We start from the raw sequence: 22,930 nt of genomic DNA, 5'->3' as shown, positions 1-22,930 counted from the left end.
CTCGACACATTCCTTTCACTATGTTGTCCGAATTCAGCGCCAGCGGTGGCATCTCGCCTCGCACCGCGGGCGGCAGATCTTGGACAATCGAAGACCATGTACTGTAGTGTTTCTACCGTCCTTCTTCAATCCGACCAGACTAATGTCGTGGCGTGTCTGAACCGGTGTAGGTATTGCCTGAAGCAACCGTTGTCCCAGCCTTGCTGTCACATGGCCAACGATTGCTAAGTCACTAACTTCCAAGTTTCTCTGGTAATACTCGTGGCCTTCCACAAACATGATGCCAATGGGGATCATTCCAGCGATAACGCATACTGCCTCCGACAATATTGTTTTGTACGCACTGGCATCTCTCACGGCTATGAGCCGCTACGCATTGTCTAGCTTTGCGTGATTTCGCTTGATTCGTAGCGCTGTGATCCAGGGTGGGTCTCCGTATCGCAGTATCGACGATGATACATTAACCAGTAGCCGCCATTTGTAACTACGAGGCCCGTCGCTAACCGGCATAAAGTTCAGCCAGACGACTATGATTACTCCAAGATGCTTGACAGTACGCGTTGAAGCAATGATGTGTTCTCCGATGGTGATAACAGCCTGCTCCCTTTTATGGTAGGCAATTTGTAGCTTTGCCTCCCGTAACCAGTTCTAGAACTTTCCAATTGCCTCGGTCGCCAACATTTCTACTGCTTCCAGTGACTCGTCTGTCCCCAATAACACGATGTCGTCTGCAAAACCGACGATCACCGCCCCTCTGGGCAGCTACAAAGTCAGTTACCATTGTACATCCCGTACCAGAGCGTAGACCCGAATATGGAGTCTTGTGGAACTCCCGACATAATGGGCGCTCATCTGGCTACCAACGGGGTAGCAACCCCATAGCACATTAAAAGAAAAAAAAAACATACTTTCTTCAACAATTGCCCTTTATTACACTACTTTTTCAAATTCTGTTTCGCTAATTTTTCGAATTCTGCTTCGCTGAGGCACTGTAGTCAAATAAGCATATATTGAACACAAAACCGAAAATGAAGCCTGCTCAGAAGTCGCAAATCGCGTTCCACTTCGAAGAGCCATTTCGCATACTGGACCCCTCTCGCTCTGTTCCTAGTACCAGAGCGGTTGTTGAAGAGAATGGTTCTTTGTAAGGCGTGGGCTCACAATCATCATGCATGTTTTTCTAAATAAAACGATGCAATGGTGCACTTTTCATGAAGTCATATTCACAAAGCTTCTTTTTGTTGTTTAATTCTTTAGCTCTATTCTTGCTATTATTTTAATCATATAACTTACAAAACTACTGAAAATCATTCTAAACTCGAAACAGAAAGAGGAGTAAAAAGCTTTATAAAGGAGTTTTATAAAGATGTGAACCAATCTTGTAAGGGCTACACTACACCCAAGCCGCCCAAGCCCAACGTGTGTAGGGACCGGGGAGGGAAACTGATCACAAACGAGTGCGAGGTGTTCGACAGGTGGACAGAGTTCTTCGATGCATATCTCAATACCTAGGCATACCCAGTAGTGTCTCAGTACCCGATTTCAACAAGATCAAACAAAAAATTGAGTTGCTGAAGAGCAGTAAAGACGCCGGTAAAATTCACTTACCAGCAGACCTTTATAAACACGGCCTGATAACGGCTCTACACCTGGATTAATTCCAAGATTTGGAAGGATGAGAAACTGCCGGAGGACTAAACGGAAGGTTGGTCCTATCTACAAAAAAGGCGATTTGCTCGACTAGTCCTACAGGGTACTCTACAAGATCCTGTTATGCTTACCCTCACCGATAGCACTTTTGAAGTCGGGTTTCACAGCAGTTCGCGCAACTACGGAGATATTACATCCTTAGTGCCTTCTAAGTAGCATACGATACAGTCGATCGAGACGAGCTATGGCAGATAATGCACGAACACGATTTTTCGAGTAAAATGACGCGACTGACCTCCATTCAGATCAGATTGACTGATGTGCGCAAGGGTCACTCTCGCGTCCCGTCGAGGCGCGGTGAGGGCTGAGACAAGGTGGTAGCTTATCCTGCATGCTGTTCAACATCGCTCTAGAGGGGATGATGCGACGATCGCGCTTCGAAACGAGAGGTACGCTCTTCTAGGCTTTGTAGCAGAATTTGGGAGAAAAAACAGCCCCGGAGGATTGGAAAGATGAGATTGCGAACAGATTTGTGAGAATTTATCAAGATGACTTCGTTGATGAACGGTCAACAACGAATCTAATAGTTACATTGGGTTAAAGGTAAATACGTTCAAAACAAAGTACCTGCTGGCCGGCGCATGGAGGTCGACCGATTGTTAGATGGTTAGACCAGGTGAAGCGAGATCTGGAAGAGAGTACAGGGTGCCCAAGGAATTGGAGCACGGTAGCCCGCAACCGAGTGAATTGGAGAAATTTTGTTCGTCGTGCTATGTCTTAGGACGGCAAGCCAATTAAGTAAGCAAATAGTAAACGCGTCATATGCGTCACGCCACCAGCAAGTTCAATCTGTTTTCATCAAACTTCCACTAATGGCATAATCTGTTTGTTATGTTACTATAGAAAACATTTGGATCCGTTGTGAAATCACATTCAATTCAAGCTCAGTAAGAGTCAGACGAACTCTCCTCCTTGTCTAAGGAAAAGTTGATAATTTTTTTTCGAATTCAAGTGCGCCTAGTACCCGTCCCATTAAAATAATTGAAGATTGTTTAAACCCGAAAAAAAAGACCAACCGTTGATAGTAGGAAAATTTCGGTGTTGACCCACCTTGCATCGCATGATAAGACCAACAGCTGCGCGACCGCTCGCGTCGTTGGCGCTGATAACGCCGCGCGGCGGCATCCGTCACTCCAACAATTGCGAACTTTCGTAGCTATTAATTACGCGTTTCTATTATCTCGCCATACGACATGACTAGCGGTCAGCATCCGATCGATTAGTTCATTACCTGACCGCGGCAGAAGAGCATCATGACCGAGCAAAAGAGCGCCGAGCCAGCCTTCCTGCAGCTCAGTGAGCTAGCATCGGAAAGTGTAAGTGGAATCTTCCAACGGGGAACCTGACAGAAACATTCTGACTGATTATTATTGTCTTTCATCCAGAGTGGTGGCCGAATCTTGTTTGCCACAGACGATTGGTTTGCTCCGGCAGAATGGATGCTGAAGGACTCCGAGCCTGTATTTATCGCCGATAAATATACTCCCTTTGGCAAGTGGATGGATGGCTGGGAAACCAGACGTAAACGGTCCGCGGGCCACGATTGGTGTATCGTTCGGTTGGCAGCACTGAGCACTGTGAAAGGAATTCTTGTTGATACGGCGTATTTCACGGGGAATTATGCACCGAAGTTTTCATTGCAAGGTGCCAGATTGGGTCGATCGAAGGAAGATTTAATTCCGGAACGCGGACGAGAGATGATCGGCACAGCATGCAGTCAGAAGGAATTGGAGCTGATGGCTGGCTTAGGCAGCGAAGACTGGATTGAAGTGGTGGGGATGACACAACTGAAACCGGGCTACGAAGCCACTAGAAAGCAATATTTAACTGTCGACGGTTGCAATGAAGCATTTACTCATTTGAGGGTTAATATATTTCCTGACGGCGGAATAGCGAGGTTGCGGGTGTTCGGTGAGGTGCAGCCCGATGTGAAAGCTTTGCTAGCGGGTGGAAATTTGGTGGACCTATTGGGAATGTTGAACGGAGGCCAGTGTCTAAGTTTTTCCAACGCCCATTATGGTCATCCACGGAATCTGATCAAACCAAACCGGGGTGTCAACATGGGTGATGGCTGGGAAACCGCTCGAAGGCTCGATCGTCCGCCGGTTTTAAAAATCGACAAACACGGTATCCTCCAAGTGCCTGGCTGCGAGTGGGCTATTTTTAAATTATGCGCGAAAGGAACGATAGAGAAGATCGTGGTCGACACCAATCACTTTAAGGGTAACTTTCCAGATAATGTGAAAATCGAAGCTACGCTGTTGGATACGAATCGGACACTCCAATCGGCGCAATGGAAGGTGCTGCTGGGAAGCAGCAAACTAGCAGCCCACCGGGAGCATGTATTCCAGGAGGAGAGCCTGCAGTTCCGTGGACCGTGCAATCACATCAGAATCACTATGGCACCGGATGGCGGCATTTCAAGGGTTCGACTCTTTGGCAGAGTATTGTAATTTTTTCTTTACTAAATATGTCAGCACTGTTACTGACAGAAAGTAGTCTAATTAAATTTTCCTAGCAGATAAATGTTGATTGCCTGTCTGTTTGCTTAGCTGATAGGCGAGAATTATTTAATTTCTGCACAGTTTCGCACAGTCGGTCTTATCAGCGCACGGACCAAAATAGACTTTTATTTGAGTGCCAAAAAAGCTGAAGTTGTTTCCTGGTGGTGAGACTTGCTTTTCCACTCTCTTAATTGCGTATCAATTGTAGGTAGTTGAAATGTGTTTGTAGTTTAAGTAAACTTACCACTGCGTAAAACTTTCCGAATCAATCACTAAACTAGTTATCAGTTTGTTTACACTTTCGAAACGAGTCGAGAATAATAAATAGGAAAACAACTAAAAGCAGAATTTACCAGTTCACTTTCACCGGATTACATCTGTTTACAAGCCTTTCTCAATTATGTTTTACTATAATCAATAAAAATATCTCGAGAGATTAAACTGCGTTTGAAAAGTTGACGTGAAATTTTCCTTTCAATTGTTTTGTCGATTGCCATGGATATATTCGAATTTGACAATCACAGTACAATACGGACTATGGCTACTATGTTTGAAATAGAAGACATCCGTCAGCGTCAATTCAACGGTTAATGCGAAAGAAAACAGCTACTGAAGGATGCACAATTCTCTAGAGTCTAGCTTTTAGTCCTTTTAGAAATAGGTATAAAGCTACGCATTTACACACTTATTTTTTACATTTTACTACACTTGCTGGCTAGGTGCTAGGCGCAGAAAACTTTGCAAAACGAACTACACTTACCTTCCACTATCTGAGTTTTCATTTACACTTACTTGGTTACACAATTTTCATCCAGAATTACAATTGCTATTCCAAATTTCTAACGTATGTTAGTCACACAGCTTAACACTAGTCTGCAAGCAATTACGTCTAAATAATAGAAAAACCATGAAATTAATGTTCTTCAAGTACAATTTACCAAGCAGGGCTTTCGACTCAAATGGACAAACAAATAAATTCAACACACATTCGGTGTTTTTCTTTTCTTTTTTTTTTGATTCCAACAAAAGCGTTCGGTTGGATGCACAGACGATGAGAAAAGCACCTTCTCCCTTCACTCACATCGCAAGCCAAACTAACTCTCTTCCTTCTTATTTCCAAGTGTTATATATATAATATAATAATTAGCTGTTTTTTGTTTGTTTGTTTGTTTACTCGCAATAATTCGCAACATAAAACTTTATATTCGCCAAATCTCCTCCGCATTTGGGTAGCGACAGGAGGAAGAGAAAGAGATAGAGCGTGTCTCCTATGCCAATTGTTTAAATTGTTCCAATCTTGATGCGTTTTTTTTCTCTGCTTATTTTGTTCATTCGATTTGTTTCAATTTTTCACAAAATACACGACATGCGACACTTTACCGTGCAGTCTCTGGGGTACCACCGACCCGGGTCAAAACACAAAAAAAAATACATTTCGCTCATTTCGCACATTTTGATTGAGCAAGACAGACTGCAATCGCTTAACCTGCGGGTGTGTCACTTGGCATCTTTCACGCGATTGTTATTTTTTAATTTTCTGTTTTGTGGTAGCTTGTTTAGCCCTAGCCTAGTTTTTTTTCTTTTAGCTTTTTTTTTGTTGTAATCTTTGTTCCTATTATTTTTACTCTTTCCTTTTTCGTCGTCTTTCTTTGTTTCTCACTGTCTAAGAAATAATCAATAAAAACTATAATGATGCTGCGTGCTTTAGTTAGCTTGCATCGCTGCTGCTGCTTCTTTTACGATGATTATAATGATAAGAGTGAGAATGATGATGATGATACGCTACTGATGGTCAAATTTAAGACTAAACTATTAATTAATAATCGATAATAATCGCATTCGCTTGCGGCTGCTGCTGCTTTCTTTATATCGTTTTCTTCTGTTGTCTTGTGTTTCAAACAACAACTGACACGCACAATTCGCACGCATGCATTCCAGCACATACTTTCATCAGGCAGCTTTGTTTTAGCCATCGAATTCCCTAACAAACACACGATGCGAGTTTGTTGTTTGCTTTTCTGCTTTTATTATTACTTCGTTAGTTTTTTTTATTAAGGATAATAGTAAGAATAATTTTTGCTTCATGTTTTCCTTTCTCTTTATTCTGCTGTGTTTGTTGTTTATTTTTTATTTTGTATTCCTGTGTGTATCTCTTCTACGTATGGTATATTATAAAAGCTTTCACATTGTTTTGTTGTTGTTTTTAATTTCATAATTATTTCTTTACTTATCCTCGTTTTGCTGTTTCATTTCTGAGTCGAAATGTACCATTGGCTTCTAGTACCTATAAATTACGTTTTTGCTCATCAATTCAATCCTGTTTTTTCCCCTTCCCAACACTCGCACTTTCCCGCTTCTCTTTTTCTCTTTCCCTATCGTGTTTTCAACCTAAACAATTATAATTGATTTTTACTACTACGCTTACTATTAGCTAAAACTTATCCTGAAATATAAATAGATTATTGGTAGCGGCGACGGCGATGATGTTCTCCAGCGGGTGCCAGGCGGTGTGCAGAATCTTCTTGTTAAAGTCCAAGCAGTCGACGCTGATTTCGTCCTTTTTCCGCTTGCCACCGGTGCACACCTTGCGCGGCTTGAGCACCGTCTTCGGTTTGATGATGTCCCGCGAGGCCTCCAGCGTGACGTCCTTCTTGCTGTTGCGGTCGAACACCCGGAAGAAGTTGTTGTAGCTGCCGGTCATGATCGAGCTGTCGTTGCCGTTCCAGCAGCACTCGAACTTGTCGAAGATGCAGTCGTTTTCGTACAGCGAGCACAACTTGGTACGGAGGTACTCGTGCACCTGGGTGGGAGAGAGAAGAAAAAAAACGTGGGGTGTTAAAAGCTCGTTCAATTTTGGCTTGCTGCACAATATGGCATTTTCTCTTAAGTGGTTAGTGCAACAATCCTACTGACTCTATCTAGCTAGCAGCACCACCTACACACTTAACAAAAAGCACCGAATTCGGTAAAATTTTACCGAAATCTAAACAGCGGTAAAATTTTACCGAACCGATTAAGTGTGTAGCCTAGATTCGAACATAAAAGGACTGGCTTGTTAGATCAGCATTGTACCTCGAAGCTAACTGGGTAGTTTTTCAATGACCTACTAGTTTGAAATTACCGGATTCCGAAAATAGTGCTCTTTGAACCCATATGGCCCAAGACTACAGTACCTGATCCGCAACCGAACTCTTCCAATCCGCGATGCGTGATAGATTTGGACGGCAATCTAATCAACAAGAGGATGTGATAATGGGCCGTTTCTTCAATTACAGCATCATCAGGCGTGAAAGAAGCGTTTTACGCGAGGCTGGAGGCAATACACGACAGCTGCTCGCCACGGGATATTAAAATCGTCAGTCAGTGAACGTCAGTAGGGAAGAACCTTGATAGAATTCCATACCCTGCGCAACGACACCCGTTTAACGATGTATAAACTTCGCAGCTTCCCGAGGCCTGGTGATCCGAAGTACCTTTTTCCGGCGAAAGGGGAAATTACCTGACCAACGTACAATGAACCAGATTCACCGCGTTCTCATAGATGGCCGGTTCTTTTCCAACATCACGAACATACGTTTCCGACGAAGTGCGAATTTTGACTCTGACCATCACCTAGCAGCAGTATATGTGCACTCACCGTTAAAGCCGTCCTCCTCGATTAAACATCAGGCCCCTAGATACCTTGCCAATTTGCTGAGAAATACGCGCGAATACTGGATGAGGCACTGCCGTCTTCCGAGGCAACCTTCTGCTTCAAACCTAAAAAACAGTTGAGGCAGAATACGCTCGGCCATTGAAGGTACTAGGTGAACAGCCCCATGATTTGTTTGAGGAAAAATGTCAACAAGCGATGGAGAGAAAAAAGCCACTTGGAAAAATTATTTGACCATTGCCACTATGGAGAACATGGCAAAATACTGATCCGCAAGAAACCAGGTGACCACGAACCTGAGGAGTAAAAAACGCCACTGGTAAACGCCGCCTACAAGGTACTCTCCCAGATCCTGTTACGCCGGATGCCACCGATAGGGGAGGTTTCGTAGGAAATTATCAGGCGAGTTTCATGGCGGCTCGCGCAACAAGATTTTTACCTTTCGACAGATTTTGCAGAAATATCGAGAGTACAACGTGCTCACGCATCATATCTTCATTGATTGCAAAGCAGCATACGATACAGTCGAGCGAGAATAACTATGACAGATTGAGTGATGCGTTTCGTGCGCATCTCGGGGACACTCTCGAGTTCCTTTGAGACGCGCCGAGGGGTTATCCGACGAGCGAGTATCGACACGAGAGGCACGATTTTCAAAAACCAGGGTAGCCAACTCCTAGGTTTTGCAGATGACTTTAATAGGAATCTTTGCGACGGCGGAGGTAATTGGAGCGGAGTCTAGGAGGATGGGGTTAAAAATGAATGCGTCGAAGACCAAATGCATGAAAGGAAAAGACTGAAAGGAAACAAATGCATGCCTCTCACAGACGGTAACCGTTGACGGCGAGGAACTAGAAGTGATAGATGAGTACGTGTATTTGGGATCGCTGGTGATCTGCGGACAACAACACTAGCAAGGAAATCCTGCGGCACGTTCAAGTGAGAAATCGAGTTTACTTTTTTCTTCGCAAAACGCAAGAATCATACTCCGCCGTACATGGCTGACGATGTACAGAACCCTTATTAAACTGGTAGTTCTTTATGGACTTGAAGTAGTGACACTGCTCACGGAGGGTACTGAGGACGATATTTGACGGAGGACAAACTGAAAGCGGAGAGTGGCGGAGGTCTATGAATTACGAGCTACAGGTACTGCTTGGAGAGATTCCCATTGTACATTTAGCGAAACACGGTGGGCCGGACGACAGTGCGACGAAAACAGTTCTCTTCAACAACTTACCAGAAACAGTGGCTCAATATGCAACCTGGCTAGACCAGGGCGAAAGTGATTTGCGACTTCTAAGACGATTGGGAAATTTATGACGAGTGGCCCAAAATCAAGTTGAATGGAGACAACTGCTTGAAACACCATGTGCCACGCCGGCTTTATGCTGCTAAGCGGAACGTGTTGACCTCAATTCTGAGACGAAAACAAAGCAGCAGTAAGATGAAGAAGCTGAGGAACCTCAATTTTTCTATGTTAAATGTTCTATGAAAACGTAAATCTGGTCTGGTCTGGGTTATTTTCTCAGCTTTAATCCAAAAGCCGATTTAATAACGAAACTTTTCGGCACGTTTCAAATGTTTAACCTAACATCTAGTGAATATGTTCGGAAATGACCAATACTGGTTGGACAATAGTATTTTAGCTACCCCACCATTTCTCTACTCACCGGATACGTCTCGATGGGCTTCGTCTCCATGTGCAGATCCCACACCTTAATACTCAGATAGTCTCGCGATATCATGTACCGGCCGGTGTTGCTGAGCTTGACGTCACTGATCGAGCTGATAATTTCGCGGAAGAAGCTCTTGTTGGTGATGTCGACGTCCTCCGGTTCCTCGAACAGTTTCGCGTGCCGATCGCACAGAGCCGACGAGCGCATATCACATAACCGAATTGTACCCTTGCTGCTCGAGTACACGAATACATTGCACTCGGTCGGATGGAACTCGGCCGCCGTGATGACCTCCGTCAGTTCCTCCATGTTGGCCGGCTTGATATCGACGATATTGAAGCTCTGGTCGGTGATCTCCAGGTGCCACAGATTCAACCGCAGATCGTCCGCCGACAGGTATGTCTCCTGGTCCGAGTTTACCGATATCGAGTTAATGTGGTAGGTGTGAGCATTGGCGAAGATCCGACGGGGTGATGCTTCCACCATCAGATCCATTGGTTTTATTGATGGCACCCGCAGCGAGTTGATCGTCGCCGGATCACGTATGCAACCGTTGTCCTCTCGCGTGTTGTACCCCTCTACCCGTTTGTCCCGCTCCGATACCTTCCATAGCTTTATCGTTTTGTCGTTGGTCGACAGCAGGAAGTGCGACTGATTTTTGCGCCTCAACCATCGAATCTTGTTGATTTTTTCCTCGATTTCCAACGATTTGAGATAATCAAACTCAGGCTCGTGAGACTGGAAGGTGGAATAAACATTGTACTCGCCGCGCCGCGGTGTTGATGATTTGGAGGCAGGATCTCTCTGTAAGAATGGTACACAAAAATAAAAAAACGTAAGTTTATTAAACCGGAATTGTACGAATGACGACAAATTGGGACAAGGACGAGGATAATTTTTTCCTAATTGCACGAATACCACGCGATGTCGCTGTTTTAGGATGCAAACCAGATGCGATTCTTTGCCCTCCCACTGCATACCTCCCAGTTTCACACGACCGCTGCAGTGCTTCTCCCACTGGCTGCGACCTAATTGCAATGGAAATAGAAAATACACACCGTGTAGCGTAGGTACCTATATACATGCGGATAGAACATCATTCACTCAGCAAATCGATTGCAATGACAAAAACACACGCCACGGCACCGCGCTTTGAGTGAGTACTTTCTTGTGTCGATTTTCTTGGTAAATGCATCGCGCACCAACCAATTGGTATTGTTCTACATTCCTACTCGTTGGGATAGGTTCAATGAAACGAATAGTTTTGCCAACCAACAGCAAAATTACCCAGCCATGATTGCCGCTCGTTACAATTTTTTGGGCTCCTAAGGAAAAGGGTTCAGCATTTCCAGTCTTCCTTTTTTCTTTGCTACGAACGTAAGCAATAACGAACGCTTTACGCTCACTACACCCACATTGGCTTGCTCTATAATACAAACAAATCCGCAAGAATAAAGTGCCAGTCACGGAATGTGAAATCGGACACCCGAATGGATAAGTTTTGCACCATATCTAGCGACGCGGCACATGTGGGTAGTAGGTTGATGCGCTGGCTGGGGTAAACCGCTAATTGGAAGCGCTAAGCGAGCATGTAAACATTGACACCGTCAGCATTCCCGGCCGTCAAATGCACCGCTATCATGAGAGTCGATACTTTTAAATAACAGCATATTAGAAGGAAAACTCCGCATCACAATGAAGCTTACACGAAGAGACAGTCATTGCACATTGACAGCTGCGAAGAAAGCCGCCTAATGCCACGTGATATTCATATTTTTTGCATGAAACTGAACGATGTGATACGATAAGAACGGATTGAAGCACTTGAAAATTTCAGCTGATTGATGGATTTCTATCGGATGGAGTAAACCAACACATCTCGTCGTGCCGGGTGGGTTTCGCTAAATATAGCCGATATAAGGGAGATTGCTTTGCTTGATCAACACACTGGAACAAATTGGCGGCGAGACGACTGTGATTTAGGAGGCTATTTTTTGTTTTGATGAATATCTCTTTTAACAGATAAGCATGTTAGCATCTAACATCTATAAGAGATACAGAATAAGAAGTCAATTCAGGAAAATTCAAGGAGAACATCATGACCGAACAATGTCTTAAGTTGACAGATACTTTTTTGGCAGAAATTCAGCAGAAATTCTGTACTGATCAATTTCCTATGCTATGAAGGAGAATACTTTATTTAATTATACTATCAATAGAATTAAAATAATTAAAAAAAATTCTCCCAATTTTGGTACTACTAATACATTTTAAAATAGGTTTTAAAGTGAATTTTAATTGTTCTAATAATGGCTCGTTGAGTAATAAAAACGAATGATACCAAGGTACTGCCCTGCGGAACCCTAGAGTATTAAAAATATAACGTTAATGTAAGAATTAACGCAGATAGTTCAATTTACTACCAGTTGCAGCCTTCTTCAAAGATAGTTGAATATTGTCGTTACTTGCTTAAAGAGATATTGTCCCATTGGGAAGTCATTGGACTGTGACCGGGGGTATGAAATGGGGAAGGCAAATGAAGAGCGTCCAATATAGCTCTAGCTATCCCAAGCCCCTGTCTAGCGCCTCAACGTGACCATACCCGGTAATGCTCTATTGAGTCTATTGAGTAGCCAAGCTAGGAGGTGCGATACTGGGTGGTTCCCGGCTGCCTGATTTCAAAATCGCGGTTTTGGGCAGACGGCGGAGCCACACAGCCTTGCTAATAGGTAAGCATAATATAAGTTATTTTAATTATTTTTTTTCGTTTTAGCTTATGAAGCACCTCCTGCTATATAGTGAAAACTTTGCCCAATACGACCGTTAGTACTGCACATGGATACCAGAAGAAAAAATTAAATTAATTATTAGAAGCACTTATGGAAACTCAAAGGACGCAACTCTATTCCATTCGACGGACTGCTGGTGAGATTGTTCTATTTTTGCCCATATATGCCACATTTCATAAATAAACTAGAATCGGGAAGAGGAAGGGACCATCAGCGCTCTTGTTTGAAGCGGTGTGCCTACCTAGCGAGAGTGAAACAGTCAACTTTCTAGGGTTAATCTTAGCCCAATTAACAACACATCGTGGATAATGAGCGGACTCTTCTCTCCACCTGCTCATTCTGCATTAAGACGGTTTATTCAACGATTGACTCAAGTGACTTAGCCCTTGGAAGGAGATTCTTTAAATCCCTGGTACGTGTAAGTGATGTTGCTTATCGACCAATTCCCTTTTGGCCCTTCATACAAGAGTTGGGAAGCATGACCAATCGTTGAATATGTACAACTCTTTTTGACATGATAGGCTCATTGCTAGGAACGGAAGTTCTACTAAGGCAGGTGATAGTACCATATATTCATATTCCTGCTCATATTCATTCACACAGGTAGAGCCCCAAGCATAGCCTATGCTCGCAAGCGGAGGCGTTCCGGCCCTGCGCGGACTCCACGAAGTGACTCTAAGATCTCTCTGCCAAAGGCCGGAATGTCATATTTTAAATATAATGATGATGTCGATCATGATGATAATGATGATGATGAGAAGAAAAATGATAGATCGAATTTGTAACTGTGCTTTGGACTTGGACTTTGGTGCTACTATTTGAGTTGTAAAATGTACTATAATGAAGAAGTGGAGGATTCGTCAGCCTCGCCCAACACCGGTCCTCAACCGCGGGCCCGCTATCAATTTCCCAACACAAACAACCACAAATGAACCAATAGGAAAGACGAATTTAGGAGCATCAGTGGTTATTAGAGATGCCAATACCGAGGGGGTATTTCGAAAACCGGTTTTTCGGTATTGATAAATTCAATACCGGTAAAACCGGTAAAAAACCGGTAAAAGCCAATACTCGAAAAATAAATTAAAAAATTGTTAAATTTATAGAAAATGTTTCCATTAATCAATGGTACTCAATTTTTTGAAACAGCTAAGTGACTAGCTCTCTTAAAAAGAAATAAGTACGGAAAGAGTGTTTATCGTGTCAACTCTAAAACGAGACAGACTTTACTGGGAAACTGCATACGATTTGAGTAATACCAAAATATATGGTCTTGTAGTCCAAATTGACAGCTTATTTTCTTACTAATTTTTTTAAAGCCCTGTTCATGCTGAAATATCTGTGATACGTGGTGCCAGGTAATTGAAATATTTCAAATTTTTTCGAATTATTTTGAGTGACATAGGGCATTAGTGAATTTTGAGACACGCATTTTAAGACGGAGGATAAATAATTGATCAGGAACTGAACATAGTCGGAATGGCAGCAAGCCAACATAGCTCGTTTCACAGTTCGCAATATGAATGGTTCTTACAAATCAGTCTACGCTCGCAGCGATGTAATCTTTGATGGTGGTTTCAGAAAACAGTCATCCTGTCTAACCGTTGAGGATTGCCAACAATGGGTCCATAAACGAACTCTTCTTCCGTGATATGCTATGACATTTTTTAAAGCACTCCGCAATTTTTCACTGAAATTTTCCTGAAGAGCTGCAATGTGTATCGCAATTTTTTAAAGTTGCGCAATGTTCTGAATTTTATTTTTGTTAAAGTAACTTTCAGAGATATTTAGATAAATATTTTCCGTTCATTGAAATTATATAATTGAGCTGTTACTTTCAGAACCTCGAAGCATTGAATTGAATTCGCCCTATACGTTAACAATCTGAAGGGCAATGGAAGCTTCTTGAGTTATTTTTTCATTAAATTTACCATGTAAAAAAATACCGAAAATACCGGTTTTTGATCGCGTAAAAACCGGTATTTCGGTATTGAAAAATAGCACGGTAATACCGGTAAAACCGGTTTCGGTAAAACCGGTAAAGCATCCCTAGTGGTTATCAACTTATCAGGGCAAATTCAATTTTTCATCCCCCAGCATTCATGCACTGTCTCAAGATACAAAGTAAATCGAGCGCAGCACAAGCTGAACGTTCGCGGTAGTCGACAAAAGCTTTAAAATACAGAGACGCACCCGCCTTCCAACCCTCGAGACCAAGGAGCTAGTGCAGTAAAGCTGTGGGCTTAATCGTCTCTCTAAGACTCGACCTTTCCTCATCGACTGATCACGCGGCCGGCCATCAGAGCACAGGACAGCTATGGGGCCAATGCAAAAATCGTGCTGACTCTATCTAGCAGCACCGCCCGGTCGAGACTCGAACACACGACACGAATTGATCTAATTTCCCCATCTGCTACCTAAGCGCTTCTATCATTGTAGAGTGGTCCTTCGGCATCCAACCGGATCTGGTATCCCACTTACATCCCCTTACTAACCCTAAGCCCCGGACCGACCCAATCAATTCGACATTTTTCGGAGATATTTCTGACAGCTGTGATAAAAAGAGATGAATCCCAGAAACATTCATCTACTAATCATCTTATTCTTAAACGGAATAAAAGCACTTTCTGAACAACGCAACAATCACAAGGATCAGTTTTATCGTAGGGACTATTCTATACTGGTAGTCACCATTACAAAAATACCAACATATCAAGAAAACCAGGTTTTCCTGTCCCTCGTTAATTCTAATTTCAACCCCCAACTGATCAACGGGGTACAAATGTATCCGTGTTTAGTTTTGCTATTAGACTGTTTAATAAGAAATACCGTCCAAAGGTCTGTTATGGGAGAACGGGCTCTCTACGATAGCTGGTGTTTTTTAAAATTGATTGAATCAGGTTGAATTAGAAGGCGCTCAATCAGTATGGGAGAAAATGAATTCGTAGCTCTGCAGCAATTCACAGTCCAGTACTAGATTTCTGGTAGGATGATGATCATACTCGTTGTCCAATACTGCAACAAAAAAGTCGGCGATTTTCGTTCGGATTCCTCTGCCATTTTGGCAGTAAAAGGATAATTTTGCATCACTCGTGTTGAACGGATTTCGCGCTTTGAAATATTCGCGGTTTGAAGATCCTGTTAAGCGCCATATACATTCCACCCGACAAAAGCCAAGCTGTTGTGATCGAGTCGCATGTTTCTTCCATTCGTGGGTTGTGTGAAAAAAACCGCTGAATTGAAGTTATCCTGATTTGCGGTGATTATAATCAACCGCGTATTATTTGGGACTACAGTAATGGCACGATTCGACCTACTAGACTAATACATCGCACCTCTCCGCTGCGAGTACGATTTTGGTCGGCGAAATGGACTTTCTCAACCTCCAACAAACTAATCTGGAGCATAATCAGCTTGGTAGAGTACTCGATTTAGTTTTCCATTCTGCAGACCATACTGTATCCGGTGACACGTGTGTTGCACCACTGCTTCCCGTTGACACTCATCATCCCACGTTGTTGATTTCGTTGCCAGTTATTAATGGTTATCTCGAGAATCACTCGCCACCCGAAATTGAACACCGACAATTCAACTTTCGCAAAATAGATTTTGACTTGCTCTCACAGTATTTACGGAACTTTGACTGGCAAGGTTTATTCTGTGACACTATCAACCTGTGGCTCCGATTTAACTTACTATTTGTTAAGCAACGTCGCACACCGCCATGGGGTACTAGTCGTTTACGTTCATTAAAACGAGCACGTAACTTCGTAAGCATCGACAACGTAGATCCGCAGAATCGAAACGTGAATTCAAACGGACCAGTAACGAATATCGCCTCGCTTCCCTGTACAAGTCTTATGTTCTCCGTGTACAAACTGACCTGCGAAGGAACCCAAAAGGTTTTTGGGGTTTTGTCAGCTCGAAACGCAAAAGTGCTTCTATTCCTGCTAATGTCTATCTTGACGGCTCCAAGGCGCATTCCGTCACAGACTCCTGTGACATGTTCGCATCTGTCTTCTCCTGAATCAACTTAAGCGGAATCGGCTGCGGTAAACGTTCCCGAAAGACTAGTTGACCTTTGAAATTACCCCAATAATGGTTGTCGAAGCAGCACGCAAGTTGAAGCGAACCTTCTCCGCTGCCACTGCCATCTATGCCACTGTGTGGCATTTTCAACAAATCCTTTACGCAAGGAAAATTTCCTGGTATCTGAAAACAATCCCTCATGTTCCCCGTCCATAAGAGTGGTGATCGCCGAAATGTACGGAACTATCAGAGGTATCACAAGCTTGTCTGCTGGCTCCAAGCTTTTTGAAATTATCGTTAGCAGCGAAATTCTCAATCGTACGAAGAACTATATATCCTTCTACCAGTACGGGTTTATGCCTGGGCGATCGGTCTCAACTAACCTGCTCGATTTCTATTCCACGTGCATTGTGCTACTCGAGGAATAAGCACAATTGGACGCAGTATACACTGACCTGAAAGTTGCATTTGACCGTATCGACCACCGTATCCTTCTACGAAAACTTCAGCGACTGGGGGCCTCATAGCGGCTATTGTCGTGGATTAGTTCATATTTATGCGACAGAGTCTTGCAAGTCAAACTAGAATCTGCCGTTTCATCTGCGTTTACCAATAAATCTGGTGTCCCCCAAGGAAGCAACGTGGGACCTTTGCTCTTCATTCTATTTTTCAACGACGTGACTACACTGCTTGAAGCCGGATGCGCACTTATTTACGCTGACGGCCTTAAATTGTTTCTTCTTGTGCGTTCCATTGACGATTGTCACCGGCTGCAAGGATTACTAGACGTCTTCGTGAACTGGTGCAAGTTGAAGATTGTAAGCACAGCAAAATGTGAGGTAATCACATTTCAGCGCATCCAGAGCCCAATGATCTTCGACTATAACATAGACGGGAATACTCTCCGGAGGGTGGATCACGTTAGCGACCTCGGCATCGTACTCGACTCCAAATTTACGTTTATTTACGTCTTCACTATTCTGCTATTATTTCGAAAGCATCTCGACAGCTTGGGTTTATTGCCAGAATTGGGAGATTTCAAGGATCCTCACTAGGGGTCAGTCCCGGCGTAGTGGTTAGCATTCACGCCTCTCACGCCGAGGACCCGGGTTCAATTCCCAACCCCGCAGAAGTCACGAATGACCCAAGCTGGTTAAAGTGACTATAATCTAACAAAAAAAAAAGGATCCTCACTGCTTAAAATCGTTATAATGTGCTTGAAAATGCAAGTTTGATCTGGCAGCCCTATCAGCTCACCTGGATTTTAAGATTCGAGCGCATTCAAAGATTCATCCATAAGGCCCTAAGGAATTTGCCTTGGAAAGATCCTGATAATCTTCCACCGTATCAAGAACGATGTCGCCTGTATATAATATTAATTTGTTGACTTGTTCTATATTTCTCATTAAGACTTAGTCAGATGGATATAATTTATAATAAATAAATAAGCATCTAACAGTTGTTGACGACAGAACAGTATGTATCTTTCCAAATTTTTGATTAACCTAACGAAACCGAAAATATGCTTCGTTCATTCATTCGGATTCGCTTACAGAATCAACGCAGTTTCATTTGAAACGAAGCTTCAGAAAAAACCTCTTAGGGTAATGATCTTCTATTTTAGGTAGATACACTCGTTGAATGTCATTGAAAAATAAAGTGACCCAATGACAAAAATACAATTCAAGTAATGAAAAGCAAAGCGCCAGACAGAATTAACCTAATAACGCAGTTCTTCCACCGCAGTGCGTGCGTGTTTGTCACGAAGGTAACAGACTAAATCGACACCGGAAGGGACAACGAGAAAAACAAAAACGATAAAAGAAAAGGTCACATTGTAGCGTCGCAAAGTTGGTTAACTTTTATCTACCAGCGCTCATTCATTAGAATGTTACAAACACGTGCTATTACTTTAATGACAATGAAAACCCAGAAAACCCTCAACACCCACTCCGGCAAAAAAAACATTATCAATGCAACCCAAATTCAATTATTTCCACATTCCCACTGTCATTGCAGAATTTCCATTTTCCCATTACTTCGGTTGGATTCTCCACCGTAGAGCACCACCCACTCACTCAATCGCGCATCCCTGATTGATTGACACGCTGGTGAAAGCATCATTGGAAGATATTTTTATGTCCGCTCTCTCTCTTACTCTCTCTCTCCCTGTCTGTCTCTCCTTTAGTCCCATATGTTTACCTGAAATATAACAACGCGGCCACCCTTGTCGCCGGTGGCTAGCAGTTCGCCATCGTGGTTAAACTCCACACACGAGATTATATCCGCGTCGGTCACATCGTCATCCAGGGCACCCTTTATCTGTGAAAAGCACCAGGATGTATCGCCATTACCTGTGAAGTAGAGAAAAGCGAGAGACGTCAGTCAGTGTGTTGCTAGAACAAAATATGGTCATATCGTAACTATCATAGTGGATGATATCGAAAACAATGTTATGCGACAACGAATGGTAAAACGAGTACTCCGCTCATCAGAGATGAGCAGATCGTATCAATGTTGTTATTGATGATAAGTTTGTTTTTTTAGATTACGCTGCTTCAAAAAACAAGTGATATCACGATTGGATAAGAACTCGTTAGTGTTGGCAAAGACTGTAGGCTCTTTACACGTATCGCCTACAGAGCGATGACCGATAAAAGACTCATGGGAACGAACTGTCGATTGTCTTAAGAAACAGGGGAGATGATTCACGGGATGAGAAATAAATCGATAATTTCTTAACTCTCTTAACTTAATCACCAGTGGCTTAACGTTTGAGGCAGTTTGACTCACATTCGAATACGGGGTGAATTGAATCCGAACAATTTCGGATTCTGTACGCTTGTCTCTCGTCTGGAGGGCACTAGATAATATGACACTGATAGTCAACCGGATACAGTAGCACAGCGCAAACCAACATGAAATGCTACGTATGTGAGCAGTGTGACCGAAACCAGTTTGCCATAACCCCAAATCGAACGTTCATATACTTTTTTTACGTACCTACATGGGTATGTCTGATTAATCATCGTTTCTGTGCTGTGCCTTCACTAACGCGTGCGTTCACAGTTCTCATTTTCAATGGAAATGGAATCCACAACGGTTCCAGTGCCAGTGAATCGTTCGTCTTAGCTTAGCTTAGACGATAACATGGTGTTAATGTCACAACACTTTACATTGGTTGCGACAAAAAGTGTCAATATTCCTAAATCAAACTGCTCTCGAGTCCGTCGAGTAAACACCGATCGATCGGGCGCGACCATTAAGTGACCTGATCACCATTCGCATTGCACCACCATCACCAGTCAAGTCAGTCAGTCTTTTTCACTCGGATGCTGTGTACACGACTGCATGTGAAAACGAAGGGAAAGGTTGAGAAATCATTATCAACATGTTTACATCGACTCTGTTGATTATTTATGTGATTCCGTCCGTCAGGGTGGTTTTGAGCACTACTGGCACTGGCGTCTGTCTATTAGGGTGTGGCATTTCCGAAAACACGTGACGAAACCAAGTTTACGTTCTGTAGAATATCATATCATTTCATATCACATCATTTTTCTCCAACATAAAAGTTTTCCAGCCGCTCGTATATTTTTAATAAAAGTAGTGAATAAAAAGAAGCAAAATATAGTCAGCTTGTCGGTTGCTAAAACTCGAACTATTTAATACCTGGACACACTGTTTATTTTACCACCCGCTCCTAGTGAACGGATCTGGTAGGTTTTGACATCAGTTTGTTTCGAAATGTTCCTCTTTCAGTGCTGAAAAGTGCGTCACGAGTGACTTTGTTTCAAAGAAGTACAAATACTTGATGGAAGCCGCAAACCGAAAATTAATTTTGGACACCCACTACGAAAGGTTGACGTGGTCAGTTTAAAAAATCGCGAAGTCGTCGAAAACATTTCCGTATGCCACGGCATACTATCGATCGGCAGGATCATGATTAGAGCAAACCCAGGGTTGTCGGATTACTATACCGCTAAGAAATTCAATGCCAGCCACAGCACTGTTAGCTGTAAGGATCTGTAACAAGGATTTCGATCTTCTCAAGCCAGTGTAAGCAACCAAACGGGACGGTGAAGCTAAATCTAGTGACCATCCGGCATATCCGGAAGTTGAACAATGAGATTCTTACGAAGTACGAGGGATGAATCCTCATGGACAACGAAACGTACTGGCAGATGGATTATGGGGAGCTTCCCGGACAATATTTCTATTTTATATTTCTAGCGACCAGTCGAGACGATGTCCCTAGAAAGTTCAAATTCGTTTTTGTCGATAAATGCGCAAGAAAACTTATTATTTGCGGACAAAAAAAACAAGTTTTCGTGACAAACAAAAACTATTGATTGTTAAATGTACAGGCAATGCGTGAAAAACGTATTCTTACGTGCAATATAACTCACAATGGACCTGTAAAGTTTTGGCTTGGTTTGGCAAGCTGCCACTACAACTTTGAAGTACTACACTGCCGGTGGAAGGATAACTGCCTCAGGTTTGTTCATTTTTGATATTTTGTTGTCTAACGTTATAAGCCGATATGTATTTTTTAAATATGAAATGCAAACATGGTGTTTATACTAGGAAAAATTTGCAGACAATTAGTCCTATTGAAAAAATGGATGCATGTTTGTCTCGCTGCATATATAATTTCCTAGAAAATGTTTTCAAGTTGTATACAAAATTGATGTATGTTGTGCAGCATTTTCCAAAGAGGGACAACTAATAAACTCAAACCTAAATAATTTTAGCGAAATCAGTTTTTTAACTTAAAGTGCTGCTTCCATCGGCAGTAGACAACGGGGTGGATTTCTTCGAAAAGGACATCAATCCACTCAACTGCCTTCAACAATTCCGATCAATAGGATATCAGCCGAACCGTTATTTTTCAAGAGATGTCGCTTTTCTAGTGGTAGTAAAATCAGAATTTCCCCCTGTACAAAATTCAGTGAATTACAACTCAGTAAACGTCATCAAAATATTGCAACACTTGTCCAAAATATGGTGAGTGGTATTCGTAATTTTTTTTTTTTTGAAATTTAATCAAAATTGAACCAGAATAATTTTTTTTGCTATTTTGCCATAAATAAGGCCAATACAATTCAGGAAAGGAACAACAACCGGATAATCATCCATGGACCCAGGCAAAATAAAAAGGAGAACGATTATTGGAAACTTGGTACTTTGAATGTCAGGACTATACTTGAACAGGCACGTGCGGGTAACCTGGCAAGAGAGCTGCAGAAGATGAAGGTCGAGGTTGCAGCACAGTCTGATAAATGTGTACGCACCTACGAACGACAAACCGATGACCGACAAGCCTTTCTAGGGTTTCTAAATTGTTTGAAATCATAATGTGTAAAAACCTTCTCAATGCTACGAAAAACTACATATACAAGGATCAACATGGTTTCATGCCTAGATGGTCGGTTACCAAAAATTTGCTAAATTTTACGTCGAAGGTAATATATAGTATAGAAAAGAAAGCGCAAGTCGATGTAATTTATACCGATTTGAAAGCAGCTTTTGACAAAATTGACGATAAAATACTACTAAATATGCTGACTCGTCTTGGTGTATCTGCGCAATTGATTGCTTGGCTAGAATCTTACCTTACGGAGCGTCAGCTACGGGTGAAGATTGACGGTTGTATATCACGACCTTTTACAAAAAAATTTGGTGTCCCGCAGGGTAGCAACCTGGGACCACTGTTGTTTATTTTATTTTTTACCGATGCGGCTCTGACTCTGAATGGAAGTCTCAAACTAATTTATGCAGATGATGCAGATTTTGTTCATCTGTAACATCGACATCTTACTAGAGTTACAAAAGTGACGGATTTAGGAATTGTACTTGACTCAAAAATGTCGTTCAACTTACAATGTTCAACAACTATATCGAAAGCATTACGACAGTTAGGTTTTATCGCCAGGATAGCGAAGGATTTTTCGGACCCATATTGTTGGAAGTCGCTGTACTGTGCTCTCGTTCGTTCAATTTTGGAAAATGCGTGTATCGTATAGCATCCTTACCAAGTTACATGGTGTCTAAGGATTGAACGTGTTCAGAAACGGTTTATTTGTTTAGCGCTAAAAAATTTGCCTTGGCGAGATCCTAATAATTTACCACCGTATCCTGATAGATGCCGGCTATTGGGCTTAGATACTCTAGAACGACGACGGAAACTTCAGCAGTCACTGTTTATTGCGAAATTGATTAATAGTGAAATTGATGCCCACGAACTGCTCTCAATGTTGAATTTTCGCATACCATGGAGATCTCTTTGGAATACGACGTTATACAACCAATTTTCCATCGAACGGTGTTTGGATACCACGAACCAGTCTCAGCATACATCCGTGCATTTACGACCGTTGAAGAGCATTTCGAGTTTGACGAACCGACTGAGCGTTTCAAAAGTAGAATTAAGTCATTGTTAGTTTAGTGTAGTTTTATTCATCACCATAATTGTCAGATGAATTAATTTCAAATAAACAAATAAACAAATATCATGGAGCGGTTAAAAGAAACAGGATAACGATTGAGGATGACGGACAAGCTGTG

At 42.4% G+C, this 22,930-nt stretch overlaps 2 protein-coding genes across 9 annotated transcripts in view; one reads left to right on the top strand and one right to left on the bottom strand.

Annotated features, from left to right (window-relative positions):
* The first annotated feature begins 2,753 nt into the window (after nucleotides 1-2,753).
* On the top strand, nucleotides 2,754-4,643 carry LOC128745101 (allantoicase-like). The gene is made up of 2 exons (XM_053842088.1): nucleotides 2,754-3,026; nucleotides 3,096-4,643. Exons 1-2 carry the CDS (start codon nucleotides 2,964-2,966, stop codon nucleotides 4,161-4,163), a joined length of 1,131 nt encoding a protein of 376 aa, XP_053698063.1. The 5' UTR covers nucleotides 2,754-2,963; the 3' UTR covers nucleotides 4,164-4,643.
* A 568-nt stretch (nucleotides 4,644-5,211) lies between these two features.
* LOC128739226 (protein phosphatase PP2A 55 kDa regulatory subunit) overlaps nucleotides 5,212-22,930 on the bottom strand; it is a 34,808-nt gene continuing 17,089 nt past the window's right edge. For all 8 annotated transcript variants that reach the window (XM_053834694.1, XM_053834702.1, XM_053834730.1 and 5 more), the window contains 3 exons: nucleotides 18,566-18,717; nucleotides 9,540-10,349; nucleotides 5,212-7,014 (listed from right to left, as the gene is read on the bottom strand). In XM_053834694.1, coding sequence (XP_053690669.1) covers nucleotides 6,646-7,014; nucleotides 9,540-10,349; nucleotides 18,566-18,717 — 1,331 coding nt within the window. In that variant the 3' untranslated portion in view covers nucleotides 5,212-6,645. The remainder of the gene's footprint in view (nucleotides 7,015-9,539; nucleotides 10,350-18,565; nucleotides 18,718-22,930) is intronic.

Source organism: Sabethes cyaneus, chromosome 1 (assembly GCF_943734655.1).
Source record: "Sabethes cyaneus chromosome 1, idSabCyanKW18_F2, whole genome shotgun sequence".
In the NCBI taxonomy this organism is placed as follows: Eukaryota; Metazoa; Arthropoda; class Insecta; order Diptera; family Culicidae; genus Sabethes; species Sabethes cyaneus.
Note: the sequence above shows the minus strand (reverse complement) of the source record. Positions and strands in the feature narration are given on the sequence as shown.